Source organism: Marmota marmota, unplaced genomic scaffold (genome assembly GCF_001458135.2).
Source record: "Marmota marmota marmota unplaced genomic scaffold, marMar, whole genome shotgun sequence".
Taxonomy (NCBI): Eukaryota; Metazoa; Chordata; class Mammalia; order Rodentia; family Sciuridae; genus Marmota; species Marmota marmota.
In genome coordinates this window covers 26,103,592-26,128,245 of record NW_026000082.1, presented here as the reverse complement: position 1 = coordinate 26,128,245, position 24,654 = coordinate 26,103,592, and the positions used below count along the sequence as shown (strand labels likewise).

General features: G+C 44.9%; 2 protein-coding genes across 5 annotated transcripts in view; both read right to left on the bottom strand.

Moving 5' to 3' along the window:
• Positions 1–5,905: 5,905 nt before the first annotated feature.
• Positions 5,906–13,358, bottom strand: LOC125620432 (type II inositol 1,4,5-trisphosphate 5-phosphatase-like). 4 transcript variants are annotated; one of them, XM_048815730.1, is made up of 6 exons: positions 13,238–13,358; positions 12,488–12,636; positions 12,022–12,116; positions 10,582–10,679; positions 10,400–10,429; positions 5,906–9,002 (listed from the first exon to the last, which is right to left on the bottom strand). In XM_048815730.1, the coding sequence occupies exons 2-6, from the start codon at positions 12,542–12,544 to the stop codon at positions 8,884–8,886; spliced, it is 399 nt and encodes a 132-aa protein (XP_048671687.1). In that variant the 5' UTR covers positions 12,545–12,636; positions 13,238–13,358; the 3' UTR covers positions 5,906–8,883. The 4 variants fall into 4 exon arrangements, with proteins under 4 accessions (XP_048671687.1, XP_048671688.1, XP_048671689.1 ...); XM_048815731.1 differs by having other exon boundaries at positions 12,488–12,567; positions 13,238–13,349; XM_048815732.1 differs by having other exon boundaries at positions 10,562–10,679; positions 12,488–12,598; positions 13,238–13,347.
• An 8,346-nt stretch (positions 13,359–21,704) lies between these two features.
• Positions 21,705–24,654, bottom strand: part of Sf3a3 (splicing factor 3a subunit 3) — a 25,003-nt gene continuing 22,053 nt past the window's right edge. Inside the window, exons 16-17 of the mRNA XM_015485243.2 lie at positions 23,189–23,244; positions 21,705–22,023 (exon numbers count right to left, since the gene is read on the bottom strand). Of these exons, the coding sequence (XP_015340729.1) occupies positions 21,946–22,023; positions 23,189–23,244 (134 nt within the window). The 3' untranslated portion in view covers positions 21,705–21,945. The remainder of the gene's footprint in view (positions 22,024–23,188; positions 23,245–24,654) is intronic.

The window sequence follows — 24,654 nt, the reverse complement described above, 5'->3', positions numbered from 1 at the left end:
TTTGTATTTTATTTAGAAACAGGGTCTCACTGAGTTGCTCAGCGTCTCTCTTTTGCTGAGGCTGGCTTTGAACTCTTTTTTTTTTTTTTTAATATTTATTTTTTTAGTTTTAGGTGGATACAATATCTTTATTTTACACTTATGTGGTGCTGAGGATCGAACCCAGTGCCTCGTGCATGCTAGGAAAACACTCTACCACTGAGCCACAACTCCAGCCCTGACTTTGAACTCTTGATCCTCCTGCCTCAGCCTCCTGAGCTACTGGGATTACAGGAGAGTGCCATTGCACCAGCTGTGTCATTCTTTTTTGTTTGTTTGATTCTGGTCCTGGGAACAAAACCCAGGGCCTTATGGATATTCTGTAATTTTCTTAAAAATCAAATAACTATGCTGAGTTTTCTTTTTACATTTCCCAGTATCTTCATGGCAAAAAACAAAGTACCACAGATTTTAGCATTTGTAATGGGCACAGACATCTCTTAAAAACCCATCTTGTGGGGCTAGGACTCAGTGGCAGAGCGTTTGCATATCACATGTGAGGCACTGGGTTCAATTCTTAACACCACATAAAAATAAACAAATAAAACAAAGGCATTCTGTTCATCTACAACTACCAAAAAAAAAAAAAACCCACATCTTGTACCCTATACTCAAGATAAACCCTGGACTCAAGATCCAATCTACAAATATGACCAGTTTAGCTTTCAAGGAGGAAGATTACAGAGTAAATACTTTTTTTTTTTTTTGGTGGTGTTGGGGATTGAACCCAGGGCCTTATGCATGCAAGGCAAGCACTATACTAACTGAGATATATCCCCAGCCCCAGAGTAATTACTTTGCAGTACAAGTCAGAGGCGAGAGGATATTGGAGAAATGACTTGACTCTTTCCTCCAGGTTCTCCCTTCAATGGGCCTTCTGTGAACTGCCTGTGGTCTGGTGATAAAGCTGAAAGAGAAGTGGGCAAGAGCAAACCAAGACGGGAGGGGGAGGGAGTGCAGAGCATTCTCAAAGAGGAAAGGGGCAAGAGTTGTTCAGGAAACAAACTGTTTTGGTCTCTTCAGTTCAACTAAAGACAGACATTCCTCCCCCAACACCGCCCCCCTGTGTTGGGGGCTCAAATCTGGGGCTTTGCATATGCTAGGAAAGTGCTTCACTACTGAGCTATAGCCATAGGCCAAGACACACATTTTTGCAGCACCTACTTATATATAAGACATTGAGCTGGCTTTGCTTTTGTTTTTGCAGGATTGAGCCCAGAGGTGCTCTACCATTGAGCTACATCTCCAGACCTTTTTATTTTAGGAGACTGGGTCTTGCTAAGTTGCCTAAACTGGCCTCAAACTTGTAATCCTCCTCTCAGAGACTCCTGAATAGAAGGCTGGCATTTGGGAAAGAGGGGATACAAAATGCTAAGAGCAGCAAAATTCAAGCTTTTAAAAACAGCTGAATGAGAAGTTAACGAAGACATGAAAAAGTACAGGGCTCCATCCAGAAATAATAAGCAGTCAAGTTTGAAGTAAGAGGAAATGCACTTGAGTTGTGGCAGACAAGACTAGAGAGGTGGGCTGAGGCCAGGCTGTGCAGGACTTGAACGTCACACCAAGGAATCTGAACTTTATTCTGTAGGCAACAGGGAGTGGTAGAACATGTAAACTCACATCACATAGTGAGATGTGATAAAAAGCATGTTCTAAGGAGATAAGAGAGAAACTTAAGGTCGGGAAGACTTGTAAGAGAGCCAATGCAATTGTTCAGGTAAATTGTTCAGGTAATTCAATTGTTGATTTCATTCAGCCAATGCAATTGTTCATGTTAGTATGAACTAACATGAACTAGGGGGATTTTGAAATGTGGGCAGATAGGAGCAGTATTGAAGAAAAAGAATGGACAAATTTTGCTTATTAGACATAAGAGGATAGAGAAAAGTAAGAATAACTGAGGTTTTTAGTGACTGCATTAAGAGAAAAGAAACTGGAGTGAGGGAAGGAGTAAAAAAGATAACAAATACAATTCTTCTGGAAAGAAACCACCAAGGGATAGACCCAGAAGAGGGCAGCCAGGTTCTAAACTCTTGGGACTGGGCATTTGCAATGTCTAAGTGTGTTGCTCACATAAAAGCACCCTTAAGTTATCTAGCTTTGCTACAAGTATTGTGTGACCTTCCAGAAGGCAAACTTTTACTCCAATTTTATAGATGTTAAGAGAGGACAATCAAGGGCTGGGGTTGTGGCTCAGCGGTAGAGGGCTTGCCTAGCATGTGCGAGGCCCTGGGTTTGATCCTCAGCACCACATAAAAAAATAAAAATAAACAAAATAAAGATATCGTGTCCATGTATAACTAAAAAACAAAACTTAAAAAATATTTTTAAAAAATAAAGATATAAAAAGAGAGAGAGAGAGAGAAAGAGAGAGAGAAATCAAAACATATCTAATATTGTACCCAGGAGCAACAGTGAAAAGACAAAAATAGCCAGGTTACTTAGACATACACTTTGTTTAAATCCTTATCATCACTATTTCAAGAATGAAAGTCTCTTCTGATTCATATTTGCTAGCTTCAGCTCATATATGGATCATCAGTAAATACTACAAATTTGCTACAGTTATATTTTTTACATTGACTTTTTTTTTCCTTTTGGCTGTTGTTACAGTATATTTTAAGAAAAAAACAAAAAACAATCAAACCACCAACCAAAACAAACAAACTAAAATGTAGGTCAGCCAGCATCTATGCCCAACACTGCCTTTCCTGTAATAGATATTGACACCTCCTCTTCCTAAACTACCCATCCCTAAGGATTCTTCCATTAAAAGCTCTGCTCCTAAATAAATATTTGTGGGTCACCTCTCTTGTTATAAAAAACCACTGTAGAATTCCAAATCAAACTGTTTTCACAAGGGAAAAAAGTCTTTAGGGGATTCTCTTGTACTAGAAATAAGCATATGTTTATATGGGACAAAGAAGGAAAACAGAGAATAAAAGGAGGAAGAAAAATTGGTACAGTTCTGTTTTATTTCATTTATTTATTTATTTATTGGTACCAGAGATTGAATCCAAGGGCACCTAAACACTGTGCCACATCCCCAGCCTTTTTTTTTTTTTTTTTTTTTTGCGGGGTGGGGGTAACTGGGGATTGAACTCAGGGGCACTCGACCACTGAGTCACATCCCTAGTCCTATTTTGTATTTTATTTAGAGACAGGGTCTCTCTGAGTTGCAGAGCTGCCTTTGAACTCCCAATCCTCCTGCCTCCACCTCCCAAGCCACTGGGATTACAGGCATGCGCCACCGTGCCCTTTGTGAGCCCTTTGTGAGACAGGAACTCACTAGTTGCTTAAGGCCTTGCTAAATTGCCCAGGCTGACTTTGAACTTGTGATCCTCCTGCCTCAGGCTCCTGGGATTACAGGTGTGTGCCACTACCCTCCCACTTCTGTTTAGTTTAAAGAAACATGTGACTCAAATTAATTTGCTTAGAAAGTCTGCAGAGCTTACTACAAAAGTGGAAATGATATGTATGTAATATTCCTACCTCTAAGAGAAACAAAAGCAAATTCACTTTCTTCATGCTAAAAGGATCTGTTGGTCACACAGGTTTTACTTATTAATACAGACAGAGCAAGACGAAAGAAAATCAACCCACAGGCTATTTTTCTAACATTCTCTCTGGCTCCTGCTCTAGTAATCTAGGTTACCCTTTATGTTACCCCAAGATATAAATAGCATTCATTTCCTTTCACAGGCCAGACTTTAAAGCTTTGTTTCCTGGGTCCGGGGGAAAAAACACTTATAACACATTTCATTCTAAATTTGAATTACTATAAAGCTAGCTCACTTTGAATCAACTATGGAAAAAAATCCAAAATACCAACATTTGTTTGCTCCTACCACTTTGATAAATTAGCCCTGAACAGCCCCCACGGGACTTCCAAGTAGCTGTTTCCTTTCCAGTGTAGAGCTCAGAATTCTCCAGAACACAACTGCAGGTCTTCGCATGGACCCACGATGAAATGCAGGTGAGCTTTTTACACAACTTGATAAGTACTGAGCCCTATAAAGGATGTCCCATTGGGTTTTCAACCAGATAAATGGATTTTCAGTTGTTAGATAACAATAATGAGGGGCTGGGGTTGTGGCTCAGTGGTGGAACGCTTGCCTAGCACATGCAAGGCCCTGGGTTCGATCCTCAGCACCACGTTAAAAAAAAAAAAAAATAGATAAAAGAAGATATTGTGTCCAACTAAAAAATAAATATTAAAAAAATGAGACATTTTCCCCAAGTCAGACCCCATTCTGTTTAAAGAAAGAAAAGGCTATAAAAGTTAAGAGCAATAAAATAAACCAAGAAGCAGAAAAGCTCCTGCCTAAAACAGATACCAGTGTAAAGCCAGTGAAAGGTCTTAGCAGTTGAAGAGACCACAGAGAATCAAGTGAACAGGTTCCCACTCAACAAGAAGCACTGTGTCTCATTTCAACATCACAACTTGGCTCCTAGATACCCATCCCAACCTAAGACATGGATTCCAGGTGGAAACTAGCTTCACTTTATTTTTCTACTACAATTTCTACCCCTAATATTCCTGAATTCAACAGAGACAGACCCAAGAAAGGAATGAACATTTTTGAGACAATCACTAAAGTGAGAATTTTTCCTTTCTCTATCAAGGCAAAGGTGAGGAATGAAGACCAGATTCACCTTAGCCCCAAAACATTTAGGCCTTCCAGGGGCTCTTGCCCTTGGCTCACCCTACAAGGATCACTGTCCCACAAGGCTGGCCCTATGCTTTCTTATCTCCATAGACTATCAGACCCCCTCTCTGCCAGACTGCCAGCTCCTGGGAGGTGCCTTGTACTGCTGCTGTGTGCCACAAACAGCATTGCAAAAAAACTTTTCTCTGGGGTTGGCTACTGGGAGTGGGAATTTTAATCATATGCACATAGAAGAACCAAATCCACTACCTTGGGGCCTGGATCTACTAATCGTCCAGAGTTGGCCCAAAGGGTTTCTCTTATCTGTTGTAGAAGCAGCAACTCTCGGCTGAGGCCAGAGCAACTCTGGGAAATAGAAATGACCCGAACAGAAAGGGGAGTTTGGTACCACTTGGACCAATTTTAATAGGAGCAAATCAGCAATTACTAGTGGAATCTCACTTACTGTGTTGTTTTGATGGGGACAAATTCTTTTAAACTAAAAGTAAAAACAAAACCTTGATAATAATTCCTCTCCAGCATGTGGCTAGTTTCCCTTTTGTGAAAGGAAATGAAAGATTCTGCCGTCCTTGCACATTTCTCTCTCAGGGGCAGATAACAGGCTTGGGTGCTAGCTGATCTGTCTCACCAAAGATATTCCTCTGCTGAAAGAACGAAGCACTACAACAGCCTGGCTCTGGCATGCGGGCTGAAAAGACAAATCTCACCTCTTTGTCCTGCCATTGGGCTTGTTGTCTACCGATTATCTGGATTCTGGCAGCCTCTTATGAAGGGCAAGGAGAGGATGTGCTCTTAATCTTACACTCTCACCTGTCCCAGTACCACAACCCAGAATGTCATGGAAACTGAAGCAATAGCTGTCTCAAGACCGGCTCTTCAAGTGAACTCTAAGATAAGCCCAAGAAAGTGCAAACTATCAGCACCATCAGGTGCTTCAATCGCATCTTGTGGTGGCTGCAATGAAGGAAAAGCATAAGCATTGAGGAAGTCCTCTGCTTGCCTAGTTTCCTCTCATTTTACAAACTCTTGTGCAACATGTCACTCTCCTCCCCTCATAGTTTCCAAGCCTTGTAAGAGCAAATGGAGTGCTGGCCCACACTTAACACTGCTACTTGACAGCCTCTTCATCCCTAGCAAATGACTGAAAAAACTGGTACAAATGGGTACTAGTGGCTATGCCAAAGCTCACNTCCCTCAATTCTTCCCCAGTTTCATCCCCAGGACCCTGGTCCAAGCCTTATTTTTATGCCTGAACCACTGTGATACATTCCTATTGATTTCCCTGCTCCAGGCTCCCCCCACCCCACCCCTTCCAAACCCGTTCGCAGAGGAATTTTCTTTCTGTCTTCTTTTTAGCAGAGGAATTTTCTAACTTGCAAATCTTGCCTTATTGCTCCCCAGCTTAAAACTCTTTACTAGCTCTACACAAGCTGTAGGGCAGAGTCCAGGTTTTTGTTACTTATTTAAATCTCTTCATGAGCTGCCCTCTGTTAGTCTCTTCTGCTCAGTTCTCTCCATACCCTTCCAAGCTCAGTACCTCTGAACCACCTGCTTCCCCTCTCAAAATCATGCCTTTTCCCCTCCTTGTATGCTTAACTGGGAAAAAGAATCTTGTTCTCTCTTCTAGTGTCAGCTTTTATACCATTTCCTACACAGAACCTTCCCTGAGCCATTTATAGGAAGAGGGAATCACAACCCAGGGAAGCAAGACAGCAAGATGCTCAAGGGCTCCAGCTCAGGCTCTGGAGTACAGCTAGGTAATACTGCCTAATCCTGGCTGACAGTTTCCTAGCTGTGTACTCAGATAAGCACTTATCCTCTCTGAGACTCAGTTTCCTCATCTGTAAAGTGGAGACATTGATAATACCTACCTTACAAAGTCATGGTGAGGGTTAAATAAGATGTTGTGTGAAAAGGTCTTAGAATAGTGTTTCACACATGACAAGTCCACAGTGAATGTTAGATATGATCTATGCACCGAGGAATAAACACTTGCTGAGCTCCTTCTATATGGTGGGCAATTTTGAGACAGCTAAGTTAACCCTCAATCTTGTGAAGTTAAAAATACCAGAGAACTGGGACTTTAAGAGTAGATCAGATTTCAAGGCTATGAAATTAAGGTAGCACACTAGGAAATGGGAGGTTGGAAAGTCAGTCCATAGTAGGAAGCCAGGACCAAGGAAAACAAAACAATTAATTGAGTTATCGATCAGCTCCACTAAGACAGAACAATAGGTTGCCCTGTTCTGAAATAGTGTCAGGTTTTTTTCCCCCAATGGTAAGGGTCAAACACATGTGTAGAATAGTCACTAACTAACCTGCAATTACCTTTTCTAATTACTATGCTAATGAGCATAGAAATGATTACACCTGGAGGCAGAGACCCAAGATGATAATGAGACATGGGACACAGAAGAGGGAGGAATGATGAGAGAATGATGAGAGCTGGAACTCCACATCTACCATAAAGTGACATCAAGAGATCTCGTCCCTGACTGCCATAGGAGCACTATAAAGCTACACATTTCTGTCCTTTTGTTTGTTTGTTTGAGTCAGCCTGGGATTTACGTCCCCATATGCTGCCTCCCTTGTGCTCAAGCATAAGAATAAAAAGTCTTTCCTCTGCCAATGTGCCTTTATCTGGTTCTTCTGATGGAGAGCACGAAAACCCTCTACAGTTTCAAAAACATTTGCATACACGTTACTTTTAATTCCTACCACCCCATGAGAAAGATATTCATTACATATACAAGATACCAAAAACTAAGGTTCAGAGAGATGACATGACTTACCCAAAGTCACACAGATGGATTCTTTCTTCTCTCTCTCTCTCTCTCTCTCTCTCTCTCTCGTACTGGGGAGTACAAAATCCCAGGAGCATTGTACCACTGGGCTACATTCCCAGTTTCCCACCTTTCTTTTCTTTTGTTTTTATCGGACTCACTAAATTGCCCAGGCTGGCCCCTCAAACTTGTGATCTTCCTGCCTCTGCCTCCTGAGTTGCTGGGATTACAGGTGTGCACCACTTCACCTGGTACAGATGTATTTCAAACTCAAGAGGCTGTGTAGATTCAAAGCCTGTGCACTTTGTTGTGCAAGTTGAGTACCTCTGATCTGAAATGCTTGGGACCTTATACACCTTATACATATAACCTAAAGGTAATTTTATACAACATTTTTAATCATTGTGGGCATAAAACAAAGTTTCGTGGTCTGGGATTTTTCTACTTGCAGCATCACATTGGTACTCAGAAAGTTCTGGAGTTTGGAACCATTTAGATTTTTGATTTTCACATTAGGGATGCTCAACCTGCATAACTACTATTATCTTTTCTATAATCACCACTGATAATCATAAAGTAGATGATCTTTATTGTTTTTAAGATTTAGAGATAAATTTTTCCCCTGCTTATAGAATAAATTTTAAATTCCTTAAGCAGGCCTTCAAGGCTACATAATGTTGTTTCTATTTTCTTCCCCCCAGAAGCCAGTTTGCATCCAAAGCCAGTCCCTTTCCTAGAACACCTAAGAGTTGGAATCCCTGAGCTTCACCCTCCACAATGGAACCACCATAGAAGGCACACCCTCCCATATTCCCAAAGAGACAAAATGTTAGCTTGACAGGAATCATGCCCAAACCCCAGCACCTGGTGGCTTGAATTTGCATGTTCTATAGTTAGTCCTCTGCTCTGTACACAAATTCTCCTTTACCTGCCTGGCTGATCTCACATCTAAACAAATTTTGTCCTCTCACTGCTAGGTCAAAGCTAGACCATTTTCTCAGCTGCAGGGGAGAACACGACCAGGTTCAAGGGGGGCATGAGAGCCCATACAACTGACTTCCTTTGGTTCTAGCTGGGTGATGGAGAGAGGGAAATGGATGCGCCTCTAGAAGTTGCTGGCCCTGCCACCTTGTAAGAGGTTCATTATCAGAGTTACAAACTACCCTGTGGAGCCCTGTGCAGAGAGACCCTGCTACAGCTAATACTGAGGGCCAGAAATCCTAAATAGAAAATCAAACTATAGTTGGCTGGTGGCCTAGGGGCACTGCAGCTCCATGCCAGCAGCTTTTAGAGGGCACAGAAGTTGTTGAATGTGAGTCCAAAGGGTGAAAAGTCAACTGGAGTGGGTAGGTCAGTACCCCCAGTCGACACCTCTCTGGGAGCCTGGGGTCTTACCTACCTACACAGGCCTTGGTGACTTCCTGGAGGAACATCCTGGTGTGTGAGCCAAAGGGTAGTCGGAATAGAAGGCTGAACTCTGCTGTGTCCAGCTGAACGGTCACATCTGAGCCTGCACAAAGGAGGCAGAAAATGAGCCCTCAGCTGCCAGCAACTAAATATTTGGATTGATCTTAAGGGTAGCATTCCTCGGACGGAGAATCATCATTCCAGGCTCCCCCGAAGCCTCTGGGGCCTTAAGCAACTCACTCAGGGTTGCTGCTGGCAAGTAAAAGAGCCATTTGTATCCTCAGTTCCAAATTCACATCCTCTGCACTTTATTGGTAGGTAGGCTCTGAGAAGTTAGTAAGGCTCACCAGTGCAGTACTGGATGGAGCTGGCAAAAACAGATTCTCTGAGCTAGTAGTGTCTACCCCTCCCAGTGCAATGAAGAGCACGTACAGGTAGATCCTCTGGTGGTACTGACCATCAGTTGATCCTCCTGATAATGCCAGGCACAGCGCTAGCACTGGGAATACCATGGTGAGGAACATAGATGCGGGCCCTTCTTCAGGGGGCAAGTCTGGAAGTCACCTTGTTTGTGGTATATGGCCAATACCCAGTGGCACATGGTGAGCATTCAAAAACGTGCTGAACTAATGAAGGAACCAAAGCAACTAGCAGAGCAATTACAAGTGTGGACCCCAGGGTCTGAATTCTAAGTTTGAATCCAGATTCCATCCCCTACTAAATTATTTAATTTTTCTGGGCCTCAGTTACCTTGCCCACAAAATGGGGATAAAAACAGTGATAATCTCATGGAGTGGTTGTGAAGAAAGCACAATGTGATGTATGTAAAGCTTTCAGCTTGTTATCTGACACAAGGTAATCCTTGGTTATATATTGGCCTCTATTACTATCATCATCATCATCATCATCATCATCATCATCTAACAAAGAAGTCAATCATTAAGTAAGTCAGTACAAATCATCAAATCACTATGTGTGACAGGGGCCTGGCAAGGGCAAGAAAAAGAAAAAGTTTGCAGGAAATTTAAGTGTTTATCAAAGGCTTCCTTGGAAAAGAAATGTGTGACCTGACCCCTGAAAGATGACTAGGAAGTGTAAAGAGGTGTGGGGCTTTCAGGAAGAGGGAACTCCACTGTGAGAACATGGGGTGTTCAAGGTGATGAGAGAGACCCAGAGGAGTCTAGGGCAGCAAGCAAGGGAGTGAGGATGGAAATGAGCCCATGGAAATTTACTTACAGTAAGAGAACCCTCTGTATTCTCACTTCCAAAATAACCCATTATGTCCTATAAAGAATTGAAAGCTTGGGACTCAATTGGTTAACACCCTCCCCACTTTATAGAAGGGGAAGACTCAGTCTCTGAAAAGTCCCTGCAGGGTCTTATTTGCCACAGTTAAGGACATCAGGGGTATTCTTACTTCACACATTCCTCTCTCTCTCTCTCTCTGCAGATCCTGTACCCTCTTCCCCAACTGGGACCTAGAGTGAGAGGACCACTCACCAAGGATGTAGAGTTCACCATCTGGGGACACTGTGCAGGAAGGAAACGAGAATGTCTTTAGCAACTGAGCACCCTTGCCCCAATGTCATCCTTATTCCCACCACCCATCCCCAATGTGGGCAGAGATGACTCAGGGGACACCTAGAGGAGAGGGATTCATACCACCCAGCCCTCTGTGGCACCTTCTTCCAGCGTAAAATCTCGTGAGACTGGCACTATCTGGTCCAAGGAGACATCATCCCCGGTAATGGCCATCCTCCGGTGCGTATACAGGAAGAGACTGAGGGCAGGAAGCGGAAGTGAGGACAGGGCCCACTGGCCATGCCTCAGGCTCCTCTTCGAAGCCTAGGTGCTGATGCTGTCTGTGGGTCCCTAGGGCAATTCTGGTGGTGCCCAGGCTCACTACTCAGGCCAGCTCTGTTCAGGGTGCCTGTGGAAACTGCAGTTTATGGATGAGGTCATCAAAGTGGAACTTTTCTCACTTTGGGGAGCCCATGCTGTTAGTAAAATGTACCTTCTAGCGCTGCATGTGACAGCCACAGTCCAACCTCAGCCACCCCCTCTCCCTTCCCCAACCTCAGTTTCCTATCTCTAAAACTAGGATGGAGGATAAGAAAATCCACCTCTGGCCCCTTCCACCCAGTTCTGAGGCCCTGAGGTCCACTTACTAGCTATGAGGTCTTTGAGAGTGTCATTTACCCTCTGCTCCAGTGTAACTGAGCGGATGTGACCGGGGAATGCTTCCAGAGAACCTCCAAGTGCCTCAGTGTTTCAGACCTTTGAAGTACAGACTCATCTACAGCCATACCACCCTGAACGCGCCCAACCTTGTCTAAAGGGCGCTGATGCGTGAGGAAAATTTTAAGTTCCCTTGTGTTCTAAGGCAAAGATAAGTGTTGAAAGGCCTTTTCAGTTGCAAAATTTGATTTTTCCCTCCCTAATACATCTTCCTCGGGTTCTTAAATCCTCCTCCATCTAAAGAGTCTCATTTCCCATGATGCTGCCCTTTGGCACATCTGCCTCCTGTGACCACTCCCATTTTTTTTTTTTTTTAATTAATGGCAAATGAACGTTGGGGCTCCCTACCACTGAGTTACATCCCAGACCTTCTTATTTTTTATTTTGAGACAGGGTCTCACTAAATTGCCCAGGCTGGCCTTGAATTTGCCAATATTCCTGCCTCAGCCTCCCAAGTAGCTGGGATTACAGGTATGTGCCATAATCTTTTCTTTTCTTTTTCTTTTTTTTTTTCTCAGTTTTTTAAAAAAATTTTTAGTTGTAGATGGACACAATATCTTTATTTTATTTATTTTTATTTGGTGCTAAGGATTGAATCCAGTGCCTCACGCATGCAAGGCAAGCGCTCTACTACTGAGCTACAGCCCCAGCCCGACACAATCTTTTTATTTATTTATTTTTTTCGAGGTGCTGGGGATCACCCATGGTGGGCAAGCACTCTACCATTGAACTCTATCTTCAACCCTACTTTAATCTCTTTTTTTTGGCGCGGGGGGGGGTACTAGGGATTGGATTGAAGCAAGAGGTGCTTAGCCACTGAACCACACCCCCAATGGAGACTAACCCCAAGTCCTAGACAGGCAGAGACCAAGCCCCTCACTCACGCGTGTTCCTGGCCACCATGCTCCAGGCGGTAGCGAACAAGCCCCAGTAGGCGGCTCTGCCGGCTGTCCCCTTCACACAACACACCTTGTACCGCCTGCTGCTCAGAGTCAAGGAAAAATGAAACCCGAAGCCAGGCCTCTCCTCATCCAGACCACCCCATCTTCCCTGCCCTTCTCCTGCCTCCCAGACTCCCTGTGTGACCTTGGTCAAGTCACTTCTCCTCTGAGCCTTCTTCATCTGCAAAATGGGGATAATAACCCCCAACTTCATAGGGGTTTGGGAGGCTAGTTGCATACTTAAGGCACTTGACAAGGAGTCCCAGAACCAAGTGAGTACTTAGTAAATATTGGCTTCCTTCTCCCCTGACAGCTCAAAGAAAAAGGGAAGAGAGTGGACAGACACCTTGACACCCTTGTTTGACCTCCCACGGGGCCAGAGATAGGAGCTCAGAGCCAGGAAGGATATGATGATGCAATATTCCCCCTCAGCCAGAGTCTCCTGGATAGCCACCGACTGGTCCATGCTGGCCCCCGCTGAGACTCTCCCTGGGCAGGACAGATAGGATCCCCCTTTGGTCTACAAGTGAGGGATGAAGTGACAGCTGCTTCAGAGGGCTGCGGGGCAGGAAGGAGGGCTTTTGTGCAGGGAGAAGGGAAGGGGAGGCCTGGTCCTCCTCCTCTTCCCACTCTCTAGAATGGGCTTTTAAAGCTTTTCAAGAGAGGAGCCCCATCCCTTTGCCCCTGGCCAGGTCTGCAATTCGTTGTCGTGCCTGTTATCTGGAAGGGCATCCACCGTCCCTAGTGGGGGCCAGTCTACTCCTTGAAAGTGGGATGCCGGGTCACGTTGCGCAGACAGGACTTTGTTCCGTTGCTCCTGGGGCAGACTCTGCCTCCCTTCTCGGGGGAGCAGTATTGATCCTCTGGGAGGTGTTAATGGTGTATCCGAATAAGCTGGGGGGACATCTCCTTACTCTCAGGTAGGGAGGGTCCTATCCTGGAGAAGGAACCCAGTTTTGCTCCTCTATCCTGGGAGAGGGAAAAGTGCCCCGTTGCTTCTTGCCCTTCTTCCTGCCCAGCAGGCCCCGTTGCATCAGCCACAGGCAGGGGGTGGGGGAAATGTCCAATCTCATGGCTACAGTGCAGGGGTCCCAGCTGTCAGCTTGCCCTCTCCCTCCCACCCAACACCTGCTCCTAGAACCCTGCCATCGCCGCCTACCTCCTGAGCTGTCACCGCTGGGAGCGCGGGACTCTGCGGCCGGCAAGGTCAGTGACTACATTTCCCAGCGGCCCCTGCGCCATAGGATGGTCAGCCAGTCTGCAAGTCCCAGCATGCCCGAGTAAATCCTGGGGTGGGGGGGATCTCCCCCGCTCCCGTTAACCCTGTAGGTCCTGAGATAGGCTGGGGTCCGTATTCCGGAAAGGCTTTCTAGTGAATGCCTAACCCTCACCCTCAGACCTCTGAGACAGGGGGCCAGGGCCCGGAAGGAACATGGTCACGTTTAACCTTAAGGGAAAGAAAAATAAATTTTAATTTCCTCCTTAATTCTACCCTCAACTCTTCTCACTCCAAGAGAGCGAGCTCTGACCTCTACTGAAACTCTTCATCCCCAAATAACTACCTTGTCTTAGCTTAATGGAGGGAGAACAAGATTATGAACAGCCAGTATCTCCATTTTTCCAGGCAAAGAAACTGAGGTTCAGCCAGGTTAAGCAATCTAAGGCCTGCAGCCTGGCAGTTGGTGACACTGGGACAGAGCTGAAGGCCTCACTCCTGCTCCTGTGCCATTGAACTGTCACTCAGGGCCATGTGTTCTCTCTCAGTCCCTCCTGGCCCTTCTTGCCCACAGGAGACTGTTTGAGGATAAGGATGTAAACATTAAGTGTGTGACACTGTTTACTCGTGCTACTGGTGTGACTGTCAACAGGCTGTGTCAAAGGCCTCTGTTCCTCAGCTCTCAGGCAGCCCTAGGCTGGACTTCATTGTTCTCAAGCCCCTTCCCCTGATTTCCCTGGTCATGGGCCCTTGGTAGAGACATTTCTCCTTTTCAGACTGGAGTTTTGAGATGAAACTACATTCTCTGCTTATCCAATTTCTTTCTTGGTTCTTGACTCATAAATTTGAAAACTAAAATCCACAGACAATCAGAAAGGGAAAAGTGAACAGAGTAGGATTTATTTAAATGAGAAGAAAGAGAATTCCTGTGACGTAGGAGGGCAACTGACAGTGTTATGGTGCTGGCGCCTTCTGGGAAACCGAGGCAGTGTGAAGAACGCCCCCCCCACACACACACACACACTTTCAAACCCCAGTTCTTGCGATCAGGTCAGAAAGATTTCAGATATGTTGCTCAGAGTAATAGGATGAGTTTTTTGAAGGCATAGGAAAGGGGAAAGGGACACTCTCAAGAGAGAATGGGTCCTCTCAGAGAGGAAAGGGACAGCATGTTTCTCTTGCACTCCAGTTTTATTGGGGATCCCAGAAAAGTTTCCAGAGAGTCCCTCCCAGGTCTACCTCTTGATTTTTTTTTTTTTTTTTTTTGCTACCAGGGATTGAACTTAGGGGCACTCAACCACTGAGCCACTTCCCCAGGCCTATTTTGAATTTTATTTAGAGACAGGGTCTCACTGAATTGCTTAGCTCCTCGATTTTGCTGGGGCTGGCTTTGAACTTGTGATCCTCCAGCCTCAGCCTCCCAAGCTGCTGGGATTATAGGTGTGCACCACCATGCCTCGACCACCTCTTAACTTTTGACTGAAAGTAACATGACATCAGTCTTTCAAGTCACCCCTGTCATGACAATTCTAGGTCACTTTGGCCCATGTTGACTGGTTCTAATTAGATTCTTAATCATACATTCTTAAAGAGTTTATGGTTAGGAGGAATTTATCTTTATCTCCCTGAGTTCCAGGATTTGGTCTGTGAAAAGGGTCACAAAGCCCTCCCCCTTCAGGGTTCCTCTTATCAACATTATTTTGGGCCTGCATTTTTCTTGCAAGTAATGGGTAGTTCGCCTAGGAATGTGTCCTATCCTGTCCACTTAAACCAGGCAGAGATGCAGGACAAGAAAGAATGTGGTGGTCAGCATGGTGGGCACATTTTATAGAATTATTCTCTTAACCTTGTGTTCTGTTCCCATCACTCACATCTGTCTTTCCCTTATCACTTTGGGGCTTTATTGACCCCATCTAAGATAATATGGTTGCTCCCCTAGACAAAATGGACAGTAAGCTTTTCTAGGGTGGTTCTCTGCAGAGTTTCTTGCATGCAGTACCCTTCTTCTTCTTCTTCTCCTTCTCTTCCTCCTCCTCCTCCTTCTCCTCCTCCTCCTCCTTCTTCTCCTCCTCCTTCTCCTTCTCCCCCTCCTCCTCCTCCTTCTTCCTCCTCCTCCTCCTCCTTTTCCCTCCTCCTTCCTCCTCCTCCTCCTCCTCCTTCTTCCTCCTCCTCCTCCTTCCTTCTACTTTCTTCCTTCTTCTTTCTTCTTCTTCTTTCTTCCTCTTCTTTTTTTGTACTGGAATTTAATCTGAGGTTTTCTACCACTGAGCAACATCCTCAGGCCTTTTTTAAAAATTATTTTTAATTTTGAGACAGGGTCTCACAAAGTTGCCCAGACTGGCCTCCAACTTGTGATCCTCCTACCTTAGCCTCTGGAGTAGCTGTGACAACAGGTGTGAGTCAACACTCCTGGCCCTCAGAACACACTTATTGAATTAGTGGATCATTCAGTGAATGATTTCAATGAATACACCTTCTCTCAAGCTTTGGCCCAAACTGAAGGAGCAGCAGATGGGCCAGTGCTGAGGAAGGGGTGATCATCATGACTTCTGACCAGTCCCTTCCTCTTTCCCTAAATTGTGCTTTAATGACCAGTCCAACTTGCTTATGGAGACTCATTCCAGAAGCAGATATACCTCCCAGTCATCTCCTCTTGATGCATCCACATCACAAATGGATCTCAAGTTTACTGGAATCCATTTTCAAAGTGATGTAAGGGGTGAAGGGAAAGGGGATTGTTTCTACCTTGAGAGAGCAAACAGGAAGGGATCGTTGCAGGGACTCCAATTCCACCTCCATCTTTATGTTAAAGGCTGGGGAGGAGGGTCTGGAACAGATACCTGTTCCCTATCCCTGCAGGATCTTGGGGCCTTTTCATTAGATGGGGATCAGGCAAGAGTTTTTTTTTTTGTTGTTGTTGTTGTTGTTTGTTTGTTTTTAAGACAACTCTAGCCTCTTTCCTGGGATTGGGGTTAATGCCCTGATCCCTTGGAGGGTCCCATGTCATAGGCCCTGGGAGGGAGGGGGGAGGCATCTCTATCCCAGAGATGTGGACTTGACCAATCACTTGTAAGAAAGACACAGCTGTAGGATTGGAGTAGGTGGGCCTGGGGGCCTGCAGGGCCTACAGGGTCTCCCTGAGTGCTGTTCTTTTTTCTGCTAAGGGAACTGGGACAGGAGCAGGAGTGGAGGAGCAGCAGAGTGTCCATAGCCAGAGTGCAGGAGAGTGGGCTATTGGTAGCCCCTGAAGCTGCCCAGCTAAAGTGGAGGTTCCCACCCATCTGGAAGCAGCTGCTGAAGGCCAAGACTGGACAGCGTTACTGATAGCAGGGCTAGTGTCAGCCTTGCAACACCTGGGGTTCCTGCCATATAGTTCTGGCTGCAGCCAGTACAGCTTAAGCAGGATTGGTTCAGCCGCAAGAAGAGATGGACCCTTCTTCCTTCTCTTACCCCTCTTCCACTCTTGGAGGCCGAAAGCAAAACATGGGCTGAGCTAAATATGGACTGACCTAAACCTCCTTGGTCCCTAGCTCCAGCCCCTTGAGGTCAGCCAGGCAGTCCCAAGAGAATGTGCAGGTCAGGAACAAGGGGGCATGTATGTCATGGAGATGTGGAAAATTCCAGCTGCTGCCCTGGGTTTTGGCATCATGTGGTGTGAAAGGATGGAGCTTGCTAGACCCGAGGCAGGCTGGTTCCTTGAAGGTCCAGCTCTGGTGAGATTCGGGTACCTGATTATCTGCTCCAGGCTGTGGCTCCACTCCCTTTCCTCTCATGATAGCATCAGGCTGGGGCCCCATCGTGCCCGGGCCCTGCACCTGCAGTGGTGCTCCCCATGCCCACACTCTGCTGTGTGGTTGGAGAGCTGTGCCTCCTGGTAATATGTGTCTTTCAAACAGCAGAATCTGTGCATGTCTGGCCAGCTTTGAGCACTGTGATCCCACCCCATGCGCTGAAGGGCATCCATCAATTAGGAAAGCTCTCCTATCCTTCACATGCTGCTTACCTGGACAGGAGCAAGGTTCAGCTACCAGGAAGACCAGCAGGAGGGCTGGTAGGCGGAAAAGGAGAGGACAGTACTCCATTTGTGTACAATGTGTCAAACTGCAATCTACTGTCATGTATAACTAATTAGAACAAATTAAAAAAAGAAAAGAGAGGAGGAGCCACTGCAGGGAAGGACAAGTTCAAAGGTCACAGGTCAATGAAAGGGCACGCAGTGCTCAAATGGAAGTTAGGAAAAAGTACAAGCAGTCCCAGGGTCCAGCATTTGGCCTAGCTTAGAGTTGGTCACAGGGTCCTTGGGCTGAGGACAGCTACCTTTGAGCAAGGCAGCCTATGGCTACCATTGGCTACAGACATCTGATGAGGTGCTGCAGGAGCCAGAGTGAAGGGCCAGCTCTGTCTGGGTAGCCAGAGGAGGGCTGCAAACAGAGATTGCCATTATAGCACTATGCAAATAAGCAAGCAGGCTGGGGAGCAAGGGAGGTCAACCTCTAGGGAACAAGGGATTCCAGGGGTTTGGCTTTTGCTTCCTGAAGGTGGTACTGTCCAAGGGACAGCATAAGGGAGGCACAAAGAGGCCTGCAACCTAGTAACTGCCCCTCTGAGACTTGTTGGCATGGCCACAGCAGCATCCCAGGCCCCAGGGGAAGCAGAACGAGAGCAGGTGCAGGGACAGGAAATAGATATCCGTTGCCTCTGATCTGACCTCATTTGCCTCCAACATCAGAAGGTGCCTGAGGTTATGGGTTTCCTCAGAGCTCACACCAAGGAAACCCTGAGTCACAGAGGGTTAGAAAGCATGGTTTACCTTGTCTCAGGGTTCTTCAGGCTCAGACCCCACACCGTCCCTAAGTTGGATCTGAGCCAAGGGCAGGAAGCAGCTCTCAGACTGGATTCCTGAATTCCAGGCTCTGCCTCCCCCAGCTCTGAGGGGTCAGACCTGGAAGTGTCTGCTTAAGCACCTTTTACGTTTTCCTGTGCAAGGTAAATAACTGCTGGAGGTGAGAGTGGGAAATTATTCTAATCTTTCCACCCAGCTCTGGGAGGCTGAGCACAACCAGCCCCCTTCGTTCTCAGGGCTAAAGAGGCATCTAATCTTGGCTATAGTCCTCCACCAGTCTCTCAGTGACAGGTGCCAAGGTGATATGATACAATGGAGAGCCTGTAGCGAGGACCTACTCTGGGATGGGACCTTTCAGTTTTTTGGTACTGGGGATTGAAGTCAGGGGTGCTTTACCACTGAGCCACATCCCCAGCCCTTTTTTTATATTTTATTTAGAGACAGGGTCTTGCTAAGTTGCTGAGGCTGGCTTTGACTTGCGATCCTCCTTCCTCAGCCTCGCAAACTGCTGGGATTATAGGAGTGCACCACCACACCTAGATTCTCCTCCTCCCCCCTTTCTTTTCCGTTTTTTCTCTTTAGTTTCCACATGAGAGAGAACATACAACCCTCTACTTTTTGAGTTATTTTGCTTAACACAATGTTCACAAGTTCCATCCACTTTCCTGCAAAGGACATTTCATTGTTCTTCATGGCTGCATAAAACTAGTTGTGTATATATACCACATTTTCTTTATCCATTTTTCCATTGATGGACACCTAAACTGATTCCGTAGTTTGGCTATTGTGAACTGTGCTGCTGTACACATGGGTATGCGTGTATCACTACAGTATGATGACTTTAATTCTTGAGGATAAATACCAGGCAGTGATATAGCTGGGTCATATTGCATTTCCATTTCGAGTCTTTTGAAGAACCTTCATATGATTGGAAAGGTGACTTATTTGACTCGATCAAAAACTTGGCAGGTGGAGGGACTCTTAGAAGAGATGGGAGAGAAGGGAGACCAGGCTCCTCCCAGAACTCATATGGAATGGCAAAAGATGATGGCAGGACTTGAAGCATAAATGGAGAGGGACCTGTCATCCCAAGGATTAAAAAAAAAAAAAAAAAAATGCAGAGAGGAAAAGTCTCAAAGTTTGTTTGTCTCTCAGTTCCCCAACACATTGGTTACATTTAGAGTACTCCCTCTCAGCATCTTCCAGAACCAGCTGACCTCAGGGAAGGGACCAGAAGGCAAGAGGACAGGGATAACTGGTTGAGGCTTGACATATCTATTCCCTTCCTCTCAGAGCTGGAGAGCATGGAGACTCCTGCTCTTGGGAGGCTCATCCCAGGATCAGCAACTGGGTTCAGCAGAGGTGGTGAATCCTAGCAATAATTCCCAAACAGTCCCTCCTCAGCCTAGCAGCCAACCTTCTTGAAAAGCTGGCTGAATGGGCTTTTCTCAGCAGTAGGCATCTGGGCAGAGATTCATACTCCACATCCAAAGGCAAGATTCTTTTTGTGTTGCTGGGGATTGGACCTGGGCATTGTACAAGCTAGGCAAGTGCTGTCACTGAGCTACACCCCCAGTTTGGTAAAGGCGAGATGCTTTAGACTTAGGAAGCAAAGACGGGCATTTGGGAATTCCTAAGTGCATGGAACTACACAAACATGTGCATGCATTTTCTAGTAAAAAAGTTCTGTTATCCTTGTATCTCCAAAGGAATCCATAATTCTAAAAATATTAAGAACTACTGATTCAAACCAAGGAAAGCAACCTCTCTTCCTTCCACAGCCTGATCAGGGCATTCAGCAGAAATACTGTTCTCCCCACAGCAGATGCCCTGAGGTGGACTTCCAGGAGGTCCCTCTGAGAGGGCCTGATGTTCTTGTCCGCACCTCAGCCAACAGCTGTGTACCTCTTCAGTACCTGATGGTGCTGGCCACATGGCTCTTCATTGCAACTGAGCATCCTTACTCTGGCTTCTGCTCCCACCATCTTATTTCCACCTAATTTTCAAAATTTGCAAACCTAATTGTGCTTGGCACATACAAGGCACCAAAAAATCTGAATGAATGAATGTAACCAAAGAACAGGAGAAGCCTTTGTGGCAGCAGGTAAGCCCAGATTCCCTACAGGGCTATTCTGGCACACAGTGCACAGGACGACTGCAGTCACCTAGACAGGGCAATGGCAGGACCCCTCAGACCTCATCCTACCTCCCCTCCACACCGTAAAGGGGCATCCCAGGTACCCACTCCTAACGAGGGGGCTCTGGGGAATGTGACAACTAAAAAGCAGTAGGTACACTCCTGGGAACCCTCAATGCAGCTACTGTTCCAACAGGAAGGCTGGAGCCATGTCTTCTCACTGCACCTCCATTTCCAAGGCTTTAACTCCCTTCCCCATTGGCAATGTCTCCTTGCATCCTGGGCTGGTTTTCAGAATCAGTTTGTAGTCAGCTCAATTAGGTATGATTATTCACTCACTCTTCTTCAGAAGTTCAGGCTCTAGAGAGGTTGTCCACTGGGGTTTTAAGCAACTGGAGGAGCCAAAGCACAAACCAACGTGAGGGGTTGCCCAAGAGACACGTTGAACCAGGAAGGAAAATACCAATCCAGAGTGAAGTGCTGCAGGGGTGGGGATGGTGACTAGAGCAATAGATAGGTGGAAGAAAGATGGCCATTCATGAAGTTAGGATTTCTAAAAGAAGACATGTGAAAAACAGAAAATCCAAATGCTGAGGGCAAAGGGGCTGCTGGGAATACTGTTCTGCCTTTGGAGAATTGTGCTTATGGGTAAACCAGTGCTTCCTGGCTCCTCTAGCTCTTTCTTTTTTTTTAAAGAAGTCATTTTTCTTAAATATTTATTTTTTAGTTTTAGGTGGACACGATATCTTTATTTTCTTTTATGTGGTGCTGAGAATCGAACCCAGTGCCTCACTTATGCCAGGCAAGCGGGCTACCACTTGAGCCACATCTGGAGCCCCATTCCATAGCTCTTTCTATTGGATACCAGATTCAGACCCTGGGACAGTTGCTCAACTCCACCCAAGATCTTAAAGGTTGGGGTTGGAGAACACAAGAATATTAGCTGCTTCTTGCAGTCAAACAGGGATCTTGTAGAAGAAATAGGCAGACAGGATCACCAAAGACTCTCATTTTGAACCTGATCTAAATAAAAAAGGCAAACATTGGGGCCACACAGCGGTGGGGATGGAACCCAGGGCCTTTCACACAAAAGGCAAGTGCTCTGCCACTGAGTTAAATTCCAAGCCCCAAAATTAGTCCTTAAGAGGATCCCTTCCCACCCTCTCCATTTTTTCCTGAGTATGAGCACTGATGACTGATTTCAACAAAGGGCAGGGATCACCCTTGAGTGATGCTCCTTTGGGGAAGTGACAGCAAAGGGGTGGGATGAGGAAAGAGGTTAGGTCGGAATTACCTAAGATAATATATTTGGCATTAACAAGTGCTCATTAAATCTCGGCTACTACTAAAGTTGGTGAAAAGACGTAGAAAAGCATTAATAACTAAAGTATTACATTAGTCCCAAATCTTGGGTTTCAGGAAAAAACACATTTAGAACAAGGGATTAGTTTTATTTTCCCACAGGATTTTTCTTTTTTTTTTTTTTATATAAAACAAAGATAAAACACATCTCAACCCTGTAATCTGCCAGCATGCCTTGTTTCTACAAGATGCACGCTAGACCAGAAGACTATGTAGCAGAGTCTTTAAAAGCATTTGGTTGAGAGAAATAGAAAAAGCAGACCTCAGAGAAGCCTGGGCAAGCCCAAAGGCTGAGCTCTGTCCTGTGCTCTAGAGCAGTCCTTGTCTTTTCAGATCCTCATATGTCTTCTTATTCACAACATTCCCACTAGAGTCTTCATATTCTTCCTAAAAAGGAAGGGGTATACTTTGTTAGCTAAACTCCTCAAAAGAAACAACTAGAAATAATCTCTGGGTACCTGAGCTCACATAATCAAATTCCATGGCATACCCTAGTACTACTACTTCTTTTTTTTGGCACTAGGTATTGAACCCTGGGATGCTCTACCATTGAGCAATATCCCCAGCTCTTTTTAAATTTTGAAATTGAGTCTCACGAAGTTGCCCAGGCTGGCCTTGGATTTGTGATCCTCCTGCTTCAGCCTTCCGAGGTGGTGGGAAAAAAAGCATGCTCCATAGCACCTAGCTATACCTTAGTACTCTGAGTTTGGCGTTTATCTAAGACAGTCTTTCTCAACTGGGGTTCCATAGAGAATTAAATTCTCTTCTAGATATCCAGAAGGGTATAATACATTCTTAGGGTATCTGAGTTAAGAGTTCATTCTGATCACTTCCTGTGTTTAAAATAAGAAACTCTGGTTAAGAAAGGATGACCCAGGACAACATTTTTCAAATGGTTCCCAAGAACCCTGTCTTTGCCCAGGACTACTGCAGAGGCTGACAGGGAGGCCAAGAAGGCTGAGTTCCCCCACTTCCAGAATAATTCTTCTTTATATATTGGAGTTCTACACTACAGCTAGAAAGGTTTGTTCCCCTCATGCCCCACTAAAAAAGAAATACTAAAACCCCAACCTCAAAGAAAGGGAGGCTACGGCCAGTCCCTGTGGAGCTTGGGGTCAGTCACTACCATATTTCATATACATGCCATTTCCCATCCCTGAAACCTGATGCTTGGATGATGATTGAGACCAAAAAGACATTTCCCACTCCTGTGAGAGGTTCATTTCTTGTGGAATGTTTTTTTTTCCCCCCCAAAGGAGACCTGATTATGACATAAGATTCCTTAGTTTATTAATTCCCATGGCAGGACAAGAGATGGAGTCCACCTGCTTGCCATTCAATATTTCAATGGGAGAACACAATCTTTCTATAGATTCAAAGTGTAACAGATATCACAACTAAATTAGGTTCATACCTCAGGAGTCGACTGATAGACTTATCATATTATACTTGCTATTAAAGTAAACCAAGGACCACTTTCACCTCCCTTCTACATGGTGAGGGAACTCTGTCACCTGATGCTGTCCCCAAGGCTGTCCCCATTAACACCCACCTCAGTGTCAGGCTGCCATCTTTCTGAAGCCTTCTGAAGTTTCAGCTTGGCCCACACTGCAGGAGGAGAAATAAGCAGCAATCAGGACTCACTAGTGTCATTCCACTGGTAAATAGTGCCACAACACTCCCCACTCCCAGAAAGATCCCCCTCTCCTCTGCCTTTGAGACCTTTACCTGCTCTAAACTGGATTTTGGTTCTGAACTTCCTATAGACAAAACTTTTGATGCAAAATTTACCTGATATTACTTTGTTTTGAAAGAAAAGGTAGTTCAAATATAACAAAAGATCTCTTAGAACAGAGAACTGACACTCTTGAACAAAGAAGTTAACGTGGAACAACCCTGGGAATTACAAAAGAAATCGATCTGCCTTCAAGTCCGTAAAGGAGAGGAAAATAATATTTGATACCATCAAATATATTTACTTAAAGTCTGGTACATATATTTCAAATTCAGAGAAAAAGAAGAGAAATACATGGGCCATATTATATTGTTATACGGTATGTATATACAAATACGTGACAATGAATTCCACCATTATATACAACTATAACACACCAATTAAAAAAAGAGGAAAAAAAAAAAGCAAAAATATGGTAGCCAGAGTCTGAAAGGTAAAATGATTCAACAGACTACAGAGACATTAAAATAAAAATTCTGACAATTCAAGAATAGATTATGTGTGGCACACATCTGTAATCCAAGCAGCTCAGGAGGCTGAGGTGGGAGGATCTTAAGTTCAAAAACCAGCCTTAGCAATTTTTGAGACTCTGTCTCTAAATATAAACAACAGGCTGCCAATGTGGCTGAATGGTTAAGTGCCTCTGGATTCAATTCCTGGTACCAAAATAACAAAATAAAACAAAAAACAATGGAGGAAAAGAGTAGAGCAGTAGTGGATATGTAACTCTTCACAGAAATCTGGAAGTCATTAGGAAAGAATGTGATCATCACTGGGGGCCTGAGTTCACTAAGAATAAGTCAAGCAAACTAACTCAATTTCCTGTTTTTGATGGGATATTGAACAATAAAAAAAAGCCACAGATAGATAAGGGATATCATGATTTTAGTAAAGAAATTACTTTTACAGATAATATCCATGGATTTCCTTAAAAACATGTAAATTAACTATGCTACCATTATAAATAAGATGGAAATGTGGCTCAGGGGCAGAGCATTTTCCAAGCAAACATAAGCACCTCAAAAAACAAAAACAACAAAGGAAAGCAGTACAGTATGGAGGAAGGAGAAAAGACTGTTTTAGGACAGTCATGGGTTTGACACCTGGCTTTTTCCATGTACAAGCTATTTGACCTTGGAAAAATTACCTAACTTCTATGGACTTTAGATTCTTTTGAAAACACAGGTAACCCACTACTTTACTGGTTTTTTTTATTTATTTATTTATTTTTTTTTTAAAGAGTGAGAGAGAGAGAGAGAGAGAGAGAGGGAGAGAGGGAGGGA

What these genes read in the sequence shown, in the direction of transcription:
- LOC125620432 (XM_048815730.1), bottom strand. Translation starts at nt 12,544, where the DNA reads ATGGACCAGTCGGTGGCTATCCAGGAGACTCTGGCTGAGGGGGAATAT. An exon ending in CATGGTGGCCAGGAACACGC is followed by an intron (nt 10,680 to 12,021) that starts GTGAGTGAGGGG and finishes TCCTGCCCTCAG; the next exon opens with TCTCTTCCTGTATACGCACC. An exon ending in AGATTTTACGCTGGAAGAAG is followed by an intron (nt 10,430 to 10,581) that starts GTGCCACAGAGG and finishes CTTCCTGCACAG; the next exon opens with TGTCCCCAGATGGTGAACTC.